At 33.7% G+C, this 15,959-nt stretch overlaps 1 protein-coding gene across 1 annotated transcript; it reads left to right on the plus strand.

The window, feature by feature from the left end:
• Positions 1–7,769: 7,769 nt before the first annotated feature.
• LOC111390824 (ubiquitin thioesterase otubain-like) lies at positions 7,770–11,860 on the plus strand. The gene is made up of 9 exons (XM_023015941.1): positions 7,770–7,947; positions 9,140–9,314; positions 9,941–10,006; positions 10,082–10,165; positions 10,287–10,409; positions 10,944–10,996; positions 11,118–11,167; positions 11,260–11,360; positions 11,482–11,860. Exons 2-9 carry the CDS (start codon positions 9,147–9,149, stop codon positions 11,749–11,751), a joined length of 915 nt encoding a protein of 304 aa, XP_022871709.1. The 5' UTR covers positions 7,770–7,947; positions 9,140–9,146; the 3' UTR covers positions 11,752–11,860.
• Positions 11,861–15,959: the final 4,099 nt, after the last annotated feature.

The following is a 15,959-nucleotide window of genomic DNA, read 5'->3' on the forward strand; positions in this document are numbered from 1 at the left end:
CTTCATGTGATGCTATTATTAGGAAGAATTTGTGGGCGGGTCTTCACCACATCTCCTTTGATATAGACTATCCTTGGCTTGTTGGGGGAGACTTTAATGTTATTACATGATGGAGAGCGTACTGGTCATAATACTCATGATCGAGGCACTACTACCTTCTCTAATATGATGTTAGACTGTAGTTTAGAGGATGCAGGTTTCCTTGAAAACCGATATACTTGGACGAATGGTCAGGTGAGGAAGAGACTGGATAGGGTACTCATTAATTCTACAACTGCAGTATTTTGTCGACAACTTACAGTGAGACACTTGAATTGGACTACATCTGATCATTCTCCTTTCCTGCTTCAGTGGATTTCTGATGATGACTTAGGGCCTGGACCATTCAGATTCTTCAATGTTTGGACCAAGCATTATGACTTTTTAGCCTTTGTCTCCTAGAAGTGGTCACTTCCTACTCATCTCAAAGGGATGGAGGCTCTTTGGGAAAAGTTCTTCAAGCTGAAATAGAGACTGTGTTGGTAAGATTGACATGTATTTGGAGATATTTTCGAGCAAATGAGAGATGCTGAGGATGGGGTTGATGAAGCTAAGGTATTATATGATAAAGACCCTACACCGTTCTACCGCGACTTATAACATCATGATCAGGCAGTTTTGAACCGAACCTTGTCTATTAAGAAGGGCTTTTAGAAAAAAGGTCGGTTCACATTGGGTATGTGAGAAAGACCACAATACTTGATATTTCCATTCGATTGTTCAGGTCGCCGCATCAGATCGCTTATCAAGTCTATCAAGACACAGGCAGGGGAAGTTTTAGATACTCCGACTGATATTCAGAATTCAGCCATTGCATTCTATCGGAACCTCCTATCTACTCCTCTATGGTCTTTGGACCCCATCATTCCGATATCATCCCCAGACTTTTGATGAAGGGTGATAATATGGAACTAAATCGTTCTTCTTCAATTCATGAGGTACGGGAGACGGTCTTTAGCATGCTGACAATGTAGTGAGCCCAATCGGCTTCCCAGCCTTATTCTTCCAGCATTGCTGGGATATTATTCATGAGGATATTTGCATCAGTATTGGATTTCTTTATGGTAGCCATCTTCCTCGAGTAGGGATGGCAACGGGGTAGGGATAGGGCAACTTTTTGTCCCGTTTATTGCTCCATTTAATTTTTTTATTTTTTATATATTTTTATTTTTTTATATTTTCAAATTTTCGAGTTATGTCATTATCAGAGAATAAAATAAAAATTCATAATGAGTTTTTAACGGGTGAATTGTCTAAAAATAAAATTATTTTTAATATTTTTTCCCCTTCACGGGATAGGTTCAGAATGAGGCATCCTCGCCCCGCCCCGCCCATGCCTCGCGACTGGGCACCCCGCCTTTCCCTGTTCAGGGCGAGGCAGGGCGAATTTTTTTGCCATCACTATTTTCAGGGTTTTGCTACTATTACTATTGTGCTGCTCCTTAAGAAAGACGGTGCTTGTAGATGGACTGATTTCAGATCCATCAGTCTATGTACGGTGTTCAATAAGCTTATTACTAAGCTTTTGCACAATCGATTGAGTACACTACTACCACACATTATCTCTCCTCAGCAGAGTGGTTTATCCCCAAGGAGGGATAGCAAAAAGGCTCTCGAGCCACCCCTGGCCTAGCCTGCAAAAAGCTAGGCTCGAGCAGAGCCGCATTTTAGGGTGTCAAGCCGGCCTATATGGCTCGTGGGCTAGCTCAAAAAAATGAGCTACATTTAAACAAATATAGCCAACCGACTGCCTTTATTTAAAGGCAGCTGGCAGCTTGCCTTCACAAACAATAGAAAAGAAAAAAAACTTGAGTCGGCTTGACTCGGTGAGGCCTGAGCTGAAAAATCAGGGCGAGCCTTGATTTTCTAGACGAGCAAAACCTTCACAAACAATAGGAAAGAGAAAAAACTCGAGTCGGCTCGACTCGATAAGGCCTGAGCTGAAAGATCAAGGCGAGCCTCGATTTTCTAGCCGAGCTTTTTCTTGGCTTGGCTTGGGCCAAAAAAACTATCTTCAAAAAGCTCAAGCTGAGCCTAAGCCTCAATTTTTTACTCAAGAACGGGCTCGACTCGGCTTGTTGACACCTCTATCTCTGGCCTACTGATTGGGGACAATGTCTTATTAGCTCAGGAGCTCCTCCATACATTGGATGATAGAGTGCGAGCGAGTGACACTATGCTTAAGCTAGACATGGCTAAGGCATATAATTGTATGAATTGGGGCTTCATCTATTTTGTACTAGAGGTATTTGATTTTGATCATATCTAAACTGATAGGATCAGGCGATGCATTTCAAAGTGTCATTTCTCTGTACTCATAAATGGTCGGTTGTGTGGTTTTTTCCCTCCTTAAGTGGGCTCAAACAGGGTGATCCCATTTCGTCATCACTGTTTATTACTATTGCATATTACTTCTCTCCCTTGCTCACCTAGAGGTTTCAAGAGTTTCCCAGTATGTGTTATCAGCATGGAGGTAGTACTTATCAAGAAGGTTCTTAATTGCCTATGGTCAAAAATAGTCTATCAAGAAGGTTCTTAATTGCCTAGAGCATTACGAGGGAGTTTTTGGTCAGTTGGTAAATAGGGAAAAGAGCGAACTTATACAACCCAAATGGGCATCTACTAGTTAGATCAAACGGTTGGAGATTTTGACTGGATTTCGATACCAGCGGTAGCCTTGCATTTATCTAGGAGTCCCCTTATTTAAAGGGACTAAGAGAAGTTTCATTTATGATGACCTTATCCAAAAGGTTAGGGACAGGATCTCAGGCTGGGCTTTACGATTATTGTCACCTGGGGGCTGCATTACTTTATTGAGATCGGTGTTTTCTTCCATGCTATTATATCTTCTTCAAATCATGCAGCCCCCAAAAGCTATCTTGAAGAAACTTAAGAGCATCTTTACAAGATTCCTGCGGAATTCTAAGGATCGGGATCGACATTTACTTTGGAGGAGTTGGAAGGAGATTTGCATTCCTACTAATGAGGGTAGTCTAGGCTTCAGAAGATTACAAGATGTGGTAAATGCCTTCTCTATGAAGCTCTAGTGTGTTCCACTCTCATAGTATTGCAAGTATTGCATAGGAACACACCCTTCACTTGGAAGAGGTTGAAGTCAGTAGGGCTACAAACAGAACCACACATTACTTGGCACCTTGGAGTCAGTCAAATTTTCTTTTAGCATGATTGTTAGATAGGCGAGTCCACGTTAGCATCTCTATTCCCACATAGGTAGCACACATCTACGAGGGTGCAAGATTTTTTTGATGAAATTGGGTGGGACTTTAAACAATTATTACAGGCTCTTCTCCTTACATGGCAGAGCAGATAGGGGCGATACCTTTATGTGCAGATGCCCCGAACCACATTGTTTGGAGGGTTACATCAGATGTCAGTTTTACTACCAAATCAGCATAACAGCTAATTCGTTCCGCTTGCTGATTTTAGGACGATTACTGTAGAGCTCTATTTTACCTACCACTGTCTCATTTTTAATACTGAAGACTGTGGAAGGATCTCATTCTAGTAGATGTGGTTATTCAAAGGAGGATTAGATGTCAGTTGGCTTTTCAATGCTAGTGTTGCTCTGAGATTGAGACCATCGGTCATATTTCACTGGCAGCAACATCTCTGTTCAGGTATGGCAGCACTTTGGGGACATTTTTCAAATACCTATGAGTTCAAGAGAGGGGGTCACACAGAGGTTCCAGAGATAGTGATACTCTGGATAGTACGTTAGCGAGGAACACATTCGCACTTTCATCCCTCTACTGATATTGTAGTTTTTATGGACCAAAAGGAATAATACGAAGCATAGGAAAATTTGCGTGGTGACTAGACTTATCATTTGGAGGGTCTACCATACCATTTCTTTTCTTCATATGGGAGGACTTTTTAGAGCTATGCATTAGGGAGGCGATTTGACACTTGCATCACTCTTAGGCATTTCTATGACTCTCCCTTCCCCACCACCACCTATTATGGTCATTTGGCACACTCCATCAATGGGATCATATAAGTTCAACACCAATGGATGCGTCAAGGATGGATTTACGAGTGGTAGAGACATTACTAGGGATCACACTAGATGCTGCATCAGTACATTCTCAACATAGTAGGGCCCATGTTTGATTCTGGAGGCTGAGATTAGAGTTGTACTAGATGGGATTCTATTGGCCAGATAACTTGGACTTTCAGGCATTTGGATAGAATCAGATTCTACTGCGACCATCCACTGTATCACTAGAGACAAAGGATCATGGACTATTCAAGGTAGACTCAGACAGATCACAAACATCATATCCTTCAACGGAGACACAATTTCACACGTCTACAGAGAGCGAAATCAGGTTGCAGATACTCTTGCTATAGATAACTTGGACTTTCAAGCATTTGGGGTTCAACCCTTTTTTTTTTTTTAATATGAGTTTATGTCGTCATGTCATTTCTTTAAAACATCATGCTAAAATGCATCATGATAAGTGTGTTTTTGCATACTTATTAGATATTTTGACAAACTAATTATTGATTAAAGGAACGGATATCGACACAATTGCGTAATTTTGACTTTTGTAAGTCATAAACCCCAAAAGATAAAATAACAAGGTAAAATGAAGCGCAAAAGAGTGCAAAATTGTGGAGTTGGGGACCAAAATGCATAAGTGCCAAAAATTCAAGGACCTAGAGATAAAATTTTGGAAGGTGTAATTCAAAGAAAAGTCAAAATTTGAGGACTAAATTGTATAATATCAAAGTTGAGGGACCTGGCATGTAATTATTTAAGGGACTTAGTTGCAAAATGACACTAAATCATTTTTTTCTTGGCTTGGGATAGAGTTCCAGCAGCTAGGCGCCACAGCCACTATTCCGAAGCCATGGCACCATTTTAAAAGGGGGGACCTTTTTGCAAGCTTTTTGAAACTTTAAGGACCAAAGGTGTAATTTCTCTAAGTTTAAATTTTAAAACCAGCAATTGGGGTTTCTTCCTGCCCTTTTTTGGCTTCTGCTTCCACTTTTCATTTTCTTTTCCTTTTTCTTTCTTTTCTTTTCTTTTTCTTTTATTTTTCGTTCCTTTTTCTTGGTATTTTGGGTAAAACCATAGAGCACATAAAGGAGAATTAATCAAAGGGTTGGAGAAATCAAGTGTTAGCCATTATCTTCACAAATATAACCAAGGAGGGGTTGTGCCTTGAATCTCTTTTTTTCCTTCATTATTATATTCTATTTGCCATATATATATATATATATATATATATATAACATGGGCTGAAGTTATTGTGTTAGGATTTATAGTATTAGTTTAACCTAACTTTAATTAATTTTAATATTTGCTTTTTAATATTAAAATACTTATTTTCAAGTGTTTTTACTATTGTTATTATTGCATTGTCATTTATGTGACCAATTGTGTTTAGTGATTTGTACATCGTTCGAGAGAAAATTATGTCTTTTGGACAAAATATTAGAAACCCTAGGCTTGTGTAGGGGATAGAGATATACTCCTAACCCTAGGTGACCAAATGAGTTATTTTTACTACAATTTAATGCGATTGTTTGGCTTTAATCGAGATGGAGAAATAGTATATTTAACCAATCAATTAAGGTTAATTTCACCCGAGAGATGTAATTAACTAAAATTGAAAAATTGGGTCTAACATCGTAAATAAGTAATTTATTAATTGACTTTTAGAAAAATTAATTAAGTGACGGGTAAGTGAAACTATTAATCCCGACCACGTTTACTTTCGAAATTCCCAAGATTTTAGTTATTTTCCGAAATCAAATATTTATGGTGTGTTTATTTTTATTGTTAGAATTAAATTAATTAAAATTGTATAATCTAAAGTAAACATTCCTTGAGGGATTGACAATCCGAATTTAAAAGGTCCACTTTATAACCACTAGATGTACAACCTCTAACTGTCCCTATGATCACCCAAAAAGAATCCATCCACAAGAGTCAATAAGCATAATATCACAAAAGCACGGTTACAATAAACTGGTAAACCCATGGCAGTTTTGCAATTTTGCATTTTTTCGATTTTAATTTAAAAAGTTTTTAACTTAATGAATGGGCTTCATGCACTACAATCAAAGGCTTATAAAGGAATATTGAATAGCATACTACTTTTATAAATGCACTTCTTTCAAATAGTTTCATAAACTTCCAATATGGTATAGCAGTATAGCAAAAAAAATGTTAAAATGACCATCAAAATCATTTTTCAAATGTATGTCTAATTAATTAATTTGATTTTGAATACCAACTAAATTGTAATAGTGACCTCCGTCCTTTTATTTATTTAATTTTCAAACTTATCTTAACTTGCACTTGATTATTGACATAATTATGTTAGATATCAGTTTCTATATTTTTTAAACTATTCAATTTAACAAAGCAAACAATTTTAACATATTGATTTTTAATATTGGAAGTATCTAGTCGATGTCCAGATCGATTTTCAAAACATTGGTGGTTACTTATGAACTATTGTGGAAGTTAAGTTGAAGGGTGAATGAATTGCCACCACAACTTAAGTTTGTGGCCTTGCAATAACTTAAGGTCTGCTTGATTGAAAGATGGAATTTTGGTGGAAAGAAAACAAATTTTAGGGAATTGAATTGCTTAAAACTTGTTTTACGGGGAATTGTCAATTAAATGTATTTGATTTATACAATTTTTCACCTGAAAAATATTGAAATTTTCGATATTTTAGTATTCGTTTGATTTTGTTTTTCATGAAAATTACTAATTAAAAGGATAGAATTTGTTTTCATCGTCAAAAAAATAAAAAAGTTGGAAAAATCAATTCCTTAAAAACCAAGAAAATGTGGTCACAAGTGGGGTTAATTGGAAAACAAATTCCATAGGAAATTTTATCCATCAAACATATCATTTGACTGGAAAATGAAAAATTTTCCATGAAAAAAAGAAGCCTATCAAATAGGCCATTAGTTCCCTTTATAACAAATGAATAGCTAATGTAAATTATAAGCCACAATAAATACCTTTTGTTATGAGTAGAGACTATATTTAATTCAATATGACTTCGAGGGCATAGACACTACGAAAATGATATTTGTCCTGGGCCTATGTAGCCCAAGATTTCTAGCAAAGCTCTGGACACTATATTTTTGATAATCTCTCCCCTCAATATAGATAGGCTAATAATAGGATTATATCAACGCCCCATTTGTTTCCCATTTATTGTAAAATGAGAATGAAAAATATAATCGATTTGGATCTCATACAAGAAATAAAAATTCTAATATAGTGATTTTATGTGATGGATAACGTTCATATTTTCCATTTTAATAGAAATGAATAAGAAACAAACATGGCCAAATCATTGCAAAATAGAACAAAACCATAATTGTACAATTATTAAGCAGGTAAAAAATAGCAAATATTTCCAACTTCTCATTCCATTTGCAACTTTTTGTCGAAGATTTATTCTGAATGATTGTATTTCTAAGCTTTAAGAAATTGGCGTAATTTATCCAAATATATGATTTTCATTCGTTTTTTGTTAATCAACCTATATAAGGATGTCTGGTAGGGATTAAAATTAATTTTTTTTAATGGATTGTGATAGAAGTTTTTGAAATGTGTGATTGAAAATTTGTGAGTCTCATTAAAATATGATTAATATTGATAATTTGAATTTAACTTAAATTAAAATCAAATTTTAATTCGTACCAATGGACTGGGTAGTGTTATAAAATTTATTAGGGAGGTTTCTGTAATTATTGAAACATAGGGAGGTATCTCTTGGAATTGTCATTAAGGAGGTTTATTTAATCTCTCTCGGCCTCGCCCTAAGGTATCTGCTGTTGCTCACAGGATATTGTAGATCGATAATCTCGTCGTCAGACTCAAAGATCCGATATACTTTCTTCTACGTCTTGGTCTGTACAGTATCTTTTATTATTTTCTTTATTCTTCTTGCAGGTTGTTTGATTCCGATTCTTGGCTTTCTAACCCGTGTGTGTGTACAATCAACTGTTTCTTCTGCGAGTAAATTTACGTTTTTTCAATTCTACGTCTATTAATTTTCGCAGTCTATTAAGCGATTAGTTGCAATCGATCTTTATGTGATCAATTCAAGTAAATTCCAATGCCTACAACATTTTCTTGAATTTAGAATTTTAGGGCATTTTCTATAATTGCACTCGCACTCCTCTGAAATGGATTGCCAAATGGCGTCTTGATAGAACAATCTGAAATAGGAATTGCGCTAAAGGTTGTGATTTTATCTAGTGAAAAGGCACATTTGTGATATTTATGTGCGGGAATATGATAAATATAAACATCAGGTTTCTTGTCCTTTCACTTGTTTCGATATTGGTTGCCCATGTTAGCAAAGTTTTGCGAATCAGAATACCGAGAATGTGGAGTCATAATACTTTTTTCCCTGTGGCACATTTATGTATCTTCAAGTGACTTTATTGTCCTGAATTCAAGTATCAGCAACTTTGAAGGACTTTTTCTGGCCAGTAGGCTTTATTGCAGCCCTGCCTTGCTTACTGCTAATATGTTACATACTATAGCAATCTGAAATAGGACTTGCACTTAAGGTTGTGATTTATCTAGTGAAAAGGCACATTTGTGATATTTATTTATATGCGGGAATATGATAAATATAAACAGCAGGTTTCTTGTCCTTTCACTTATTTCGATATCGGTTGCCCATGTTAGTTAAGTTTTGCAGATAAGAATACCAAGAATGTGGAGTCCTAATACTTTTTTCTTTGCAGCACATTTATTTAACTTCAAGTGAGTTTATTGTCCTGCACATAAATTTAGTTCTGCATTTATTTTATAAGTATATGGAATTATTTAAGTATCAGCAACTTTGAAGGACTTTCTGGCCAGTAGGTTTTGTAGCAGACCTGCTTTGCTTCCTGCTAATGTGTTACAGATACTATAGCAATTGCTACCCTTTTTCTTTTGATTCTATTATTATCTTCATCTTGCAAGTAACGACAATTTTTCTTTCGTGAGGTACAAGCTGTTTTCAGGATATAAAAAGCAGCTAAACAAGTCATAAACAAAATTTGAATACTGAATTAACTTCTGTAAATTTTCTTTTATTACTAGAACGAGTATGCAGAATCAGGAAGGGAATGCAGTAGATGCAGACACGGTGACCTTGACATCCATTCAAACATCTGAAATTGATGAATGGGAAAATTTCAAGGATGATGATATTATGCTGCAGCAATCTGCCATCCAGGCTGAGGAAGCCGAGAAAATTCCATTTGTTGGTGATAAGGCAAGAGAACTCCTGAGTCTTGAAAAAATTAAGCATTTTTGCAGATAAGATTATATATGGAGTGGGTTGCAATTTCGATAATAACTGGTTCAAGTACTATGTTTATGTTCCTGAGATCTTAAATCGACCTTCATTTCGAATTTTTGTGTAACTTACCACTTAATATAATATTCCATTTCAGGTAGAAAATTTATGGTCATTGGATGTTTTTATGTAACCTTGGTTCCTTCTTCTTGATGCTACCTGCCTGAGACATTGTTACAACTGTTCTCATGACATGATTACCACATTTACCTCGTGTTTGTTGGATACATTCAAGCCTGTTTATGCACATCAAATAAGAATAGTTTGGATGAATAGTTAAATTTGCTGCTTGACTTATTTTAGAAGAATTTATCAACTGCTTTAGCATTCAATTTTCAGTTTGCAGCAGCAGACATGTCATTTATGTAACCAACCACTTTTCTTTTAGCCTAGGATTTGGGATTGCGAAATCACATCCTTTTGTTGAATTATTGGTTCTTCAAATGTTTAGCATGTGGTCCATGTGGAATTTGAAAATTGTATTTCTGTTCTACAAGCTCTTGAATGTTGCAAACACTTACTGTAAATGATTACATGTTCAGGAACCTCTTTCATCATTAGCTGTTGAGTACAAATCGGGAAATGCCATTTTACTGGAGAAAATCGAGGTGTACAGTTATCTTGTGAAATGGTTTCTACGGATGCTTCTCCTGGGTTGCTAATTATTGTTGAAACTTACTCAGGTGCTGATCAAGCAATATGCTGCCATCAGGCGAACTCGAGGAGATGGGAATTGTTTCTTTCGCAGCTTCATGTTTGCTTACCTTGTATATTTCATTGGTTACATTTTGAAAATGTTCCACAATATCTTTGACCTTGTATAGATTCGTATTAAAGTCATATTCCATTTTAACTAGCTATTGATATAGTTTTTTACCAAAAATTAAGGAACATATTCTGGAATCGCAAGATCGAGCAGAAGCTGACCGCATCACTGTCAGTGTGGAGCAATGCAGAAAGACACTTCTTAGCTTGGGCTTTGCAGAATTTACTTTTGAAGATTTCTTTGCGGTATTCATTAAGTTGAACAATATTTTTTATCTTTTCACATTGACCTATGTATGTCAAGTATTGGTTTATTATTAGAACATCTCGTCTATATATTTCTGGACACTGTATTAAGAAAGTAATAGTAATGTTCAGGATCACTACAGAAATAAACCACATTCTAAACATTTCTCATATCGCATGCTATCTTACATCAGAAATGTTCAAAATTGCAGTACTTTGGGTTTCCTTGTTGATAAGCTTGTGATGTCTGTAAATGCAAAACCACTATTAGTTGATGCACTCTGAGGCATGTTGTCTTTGCTGCTAATATTAATGTTATAGGCAGGGATATTTGGGATGTGTCTGGTTTTGCCTTCAGTAGTAAAGATTCTTAGTTCGAAAGCAGAATATTTGAGGCTCATTTTAGAGAGAGAGAGACCAAAAATGATTGTGGAGATATGTTAAATGACATAAATTGAATTTCCCTTTGGTTTTATTCCGTATTGATTTAACTGTCTAAAGCTCATCGTTCTGATTTTATCTACATATTTTCAGCTATTCCTTGAGCAACTTGAAAATGTTTTTCAGGGGAGTGAAGGTTCTATAAGGTTTGGAAAATTCAGTTATTTTCTCATGTTATTTACTATTGTTACCTGCAAATAATCTTCTTCCATCTCATCAGAGGTATATTTAAAACACCATAACTAGTACTATTACCATTGCATGCAGCCATGATGAACTCGTGCAGAGAAGTAGGGAGCAGTCGCTGTCTGACTATGGTGATTGGCATAGTGAAACATTTTTATTCCATCAACTATATGAAATATGTAGTGTAATTTATTATTTTCTATTAACCAAATTTGTGGGTCAGTCGTAATGTTCTTCAGATTTGTTGCATCCGGGGAAATAAGGAAGCGCTCAGAGTTCTATGAACCATTTATACAAGGGTTAACAAATACCTCAGTGGAACAGGTAAGTAGCTAGCTAGAAGGTTCATATCATGTTGTATGCACGCGCTAATGCAAGAAGATCCTTCCAAATTAATTCTCCAAAAAATTTACGAGAATGACCTTTATATTTGGTTTTTGTGTAGTTTTGCAAGTCGATGGTGGAGCCTATGGGTGAAGAGAGTGACCATGTGCATATAACAGCCTTGTCCGAAGCACTGGGTGTTCCAATCCGTGTAGTTTATCTTGACAGAAGTTCTTGTGACAACGGCAATGTGATTGTAAACCATCACGATTTCATTCCTTCTACAAGAGGGGATCTAACCAATGGTAACGACGGGGGTTCAGAGACATTGAAACCGTTTATTACCATGCTTTACCGACCTGGTCACTACGACATCTTGTACCATAAGTGACTTTTATTCACATGCACTCTGTTGTGATAAGGTTTGTTGAACGATATCTTGGATTATGGAAACTTTTTTGGCAGTCTTTCATGATTGAATTTTACTTTATTAGATTCAACTCCCAAGGTTTTATACAGTTAAGTCTTGCCGCCCGGTTCTTATTGGAGAATATAAAATTGTACCTACCCCAATACCAAAACCACATCTATTATTTCAAAACACACATTTGCAATTATTATACTAATCATCATTCTCTCCATGACTGGGATTTGGAGGTATATGATTTTAATTATATATAAGTTAAAGAGAAGGGGTTTATGAAAATAATGTTAATTAGAGAAAATTACTCGAATGTTACCTTTCAATTTCAATTTCAAATATTGGTTTTTTTTTTTTTTGTATATCCACCTCATCCCACCTATTGCTTACATGCATCATTTCATCTATACTAACCCAAAAATCCTCAAATTTAACCAATTACTAATGTAGGGTGTATTAAGAAAAATACAAGTAAGTTTTATATTTGCAATTATATTAATTATATTTTTAAATTTGTGTGAAAATGGAAGCAAGCTTATCGTTATGAGACGGGTAAAGTATTTTGGATTTCCTCTCAAAACACAATTCTAAAATTAAGAGAAAATTGGTGCTTTGGTCGAAAAACTCTCTTCCTAAAATTCCCCTTCAATCAATGGGGTTTGAAAATCTCCAATGCATTCAATGAATTAAAGTCCAAGTTATAGACGAATCTGTAGTCTACAAGGCATTGATTTCTAATGAGATCGTCAAATACAGAGTTATTTTTCAATGGGTTCTATCTACAATTTTATATTTAAGCGTACGTGTGTTTTACCAACATTGGCATAAGATAAATAAAATGGAAGAGGAAGAGGGGGGAAATTTCATATTCTATAAACAAAAAAAGATACTTACTTCTACACGAATTTATTCTTTCCTTTGATTGCTTGAATAACTATTGAATCAGCATGTTTAGTAGAGCGTCCACATTTGATAATGTTAGGGTTATATTGCAATGGAGATAATTTTATTGATCAAACTTCTGAAATTACAATATTGAAATGAACTTTGAAATTGTAATATGGAAATAAAGGTAGTAAAAAAATACAAAGATTTCTTAAACTATTTTGAGAATAATTTATCCCCCACTAAATCAACTCTGAGGAGATATTAAATACTTGATCTCCTTTTATACTTGAATTCTTGAGTTTTGAACTTGAAAAATTTCTTCAATTTGGAGAATGAATCTTGAATAATTGCACATTTTGAATAATTGTCTTCTTTTTGAAAAGTTGGCATCAACTTTAAAATTTGTCCCCTTTGATTGATAAATTTGTCACTTTGATCGACATCCACTTTTGACTTTATTCTTTGATTGAAACTCATTATCCTTCGAGCAGATTATTGATATTAAATGATTCTTCATCATCATAATTGAAGTCGGGTTCTTGAAAAGGTTCCTCGTTTTGATAGACCACTTCATCAAAATAGTGTTGAGACATTGATATTTCATCATTGAATGTTTTTCGAATTAAAGGAACTTGAGTTTGAACCCATTTTTATTCATTAGTAAAAATGGCAAAATACTCATCATGAAACATCAATTGCAATCTTGAATTGTCAATATTTTCTCCTAGCTTTTTCTTTACAAAAATAATAGATTTTGATCTATTTTTGTAAGAATTTCTCTTACATGATTTTTGAAAATAATATCTGTCTTCAGAACTGTAAAATTTTGATGATATATTTGAATTTGGCATTGGATGATTTCCAGACAAAGTACTTCAGATAGTGACAATTTGTTTTACTGGAAAATCTCTTCAGTAAAGAGTGTATCATTGAATTTGTCTTCTTCAACAATCCATTCGGAAAGAATGGTCGAGAATTCAATTTTGAGAATTTTTACTTTGAATTCAAAAAGATAATAACTCTTTTAAGAGAGCTATTGAAAAGTGAAATATCAGTTTTTGAATCAATATAAATTAAGGAAATAAACCCACATTCAATCATTTGACGAATTTCTTCATTAATAACATTAATGATTGAAATACCTTTGAGAGTAAAATGAAGTTTATGATAACTTTCACAAGTCTCAAGACCATTAAAATAAAAGTTATCAAATATTTTGAATATAATATTTTTGAATGATTGAGAACAAATTGGATCCCTATTGATAATATTTTAATAAATGTTTTCAAGAAGTTGTAAGACTTTCTTCATAAAACTTTTTCTATTCTTCTTTAAGAATAATGAGTTATTGAACGATAATTCTTTTGAAGAATATTGAGGTTTTTCATCTTTCTTGAAGTTTTTGATTATTTTGTCACTACTGTCAAAAATTTCAGTAGTATTCATAAGACATCTAATAATATCCTTGTTACTTCTTTGATAATAAATAGTAAGAATATCATCTAGATTATCCTTGTGAAATTTGAAAAGTTTTTTAAAAGTTTTGAAAAGTCCATCTCTCTTTTCTCTCAAGATTGTATGAATTCTTTTATAAGGAAATCTACAAGATAGTTTGATTTTTTTTGTATATATAGTATTTTGAAATTAAAACAAGACAAAATAGCTTGCCATCAAGTAAAAAAATTTGTTTTGAAACAAGATTTTTGACGTCTTTTTGCAAAACTTCTTTTGATACTTTACAATCAGTTTTGAGAATACGTTCTTTATTGATTAAATCATTTTGAAATTTTGAAAAAGATAGTGCTATTGATAAAATTTCTTTTTTGATGGTTGAATAGTTCTTTTGAGGGTCATTCCATATGCCACTGTGGAACCTAACCAACTGTTATTGACTTGACTCTTTTAGAATTTGCTTTAACACTCCACCAAAACCTAAATTAGAGGTATCAATTTCAACAATAATTGAAGCAATAGGATCAGGAATTGATAAACATGGAATATTTTTTATAGCCTTTTTGACTTTTTGGACAGCTATTGTGTTCTCATGACTCCATAAGCCTGGGTTCTTTTGAAATCTTTTGAAAAGAGGAGCACGGAATAACCTTATCTCTTTGATAAAGTCGTCGACATAATTAACACAACCAAAAAATTTTTGAAGAGAAGATTTGTCTAAAGTTTCATCCAGAAATTTTTCAGTAAAATCTAGACTTCTCTGAATTGGAATAATTGAATCAAATTGAATATTAGGACCTAAAAATCTAATTTTTGTTTGACATAAAATAACCTTTTTTAGCAAAGACTGCTAGACCATTTTTCCTGATTATATGAATGAATGTATCGATATATTTGAAATGTTTTTCTTATAATATAAGAACATCATCAATAATGAAATTTGAAAATATCATTCATAATTTTTTGAAATTGCTACTTCTTTTAAAGAATTTATATCTTTATAAGAAGGCGGATTTGTAAATTTGAAAAATATTTTCTCATCAAAAATATTTGTAGTTAACCCTTTTGAATCAACTTGAAAAGGATAAAGTTGGACTATGAAAGGAATGTCAAAAATAACTTTTTGATCTAAATCTTTTACAAGATAAAAAATATTTTTGAAGCAAATATTTAAATCACAAACATGAGCTTTTGAAAGTTTGTAATTAATATTGAGTTTCTTACTACTTGCATCATAAAGGCGTTCAGTAGTTTTTTCAAAATATTTTGTACGGATAAGACCTTTCCTAATACAATTTTGATCAACTCCAGAATCAATAAGTACTCTGGAAGTAAATTCGAATTCTTTGTTGACTACAATAGTCATATTGCAGTACCATTTTTTAAGTTAAATTCGATTAATAACATTAATATTTTCTTCTTTAGATTGAAATTGAAAATTTTTGAATGAAGACTCAAAAGAGGATGATGAGTATTTGGAAGATGTTGAGGATGATGATGAGTATTTGGAAGTTTTTGATCTGGAATTTAATTTTGAAAAATATTCATCATTCAAGTCTTTAGCTTTAAGAATGATGACTTCCATTTTGATTTCTTTCATCTGATTTTCTAAACCAGAAGTTTGAGATTTTATACTCTTGATTTCAAATTTTAAATCTGGAATTGAAATTTTTGAAGAGGATCCAGTTTTGAATTTATTTAATATGTTTTGCATATTAACATCTTCAACTAGAGGATTCGATCTTGAAGGAAGAAGAGAACTAAATTTCTTCTTTAAATTTGAATCATCAATTTGATTAATAATCTCTTGAATAATTTCTTCTTCTTTAAATAAAACA

The sequence above is a fragment of the Olea europaea genome, chromosome 3 (genome assembly GCF_002742605.1).
Source record: "Olea europaea var. sylvestris chromosome 3, O_europaea_v1, whole genome shotgun sequence".
In the NCBI taxonomy this organism is placed as follows: Eukaryota; Viridiplantae; Streptophyta; class Magnoliopsida; order Lamiales; family Oleaceae; genus Olea; species Olea europaea.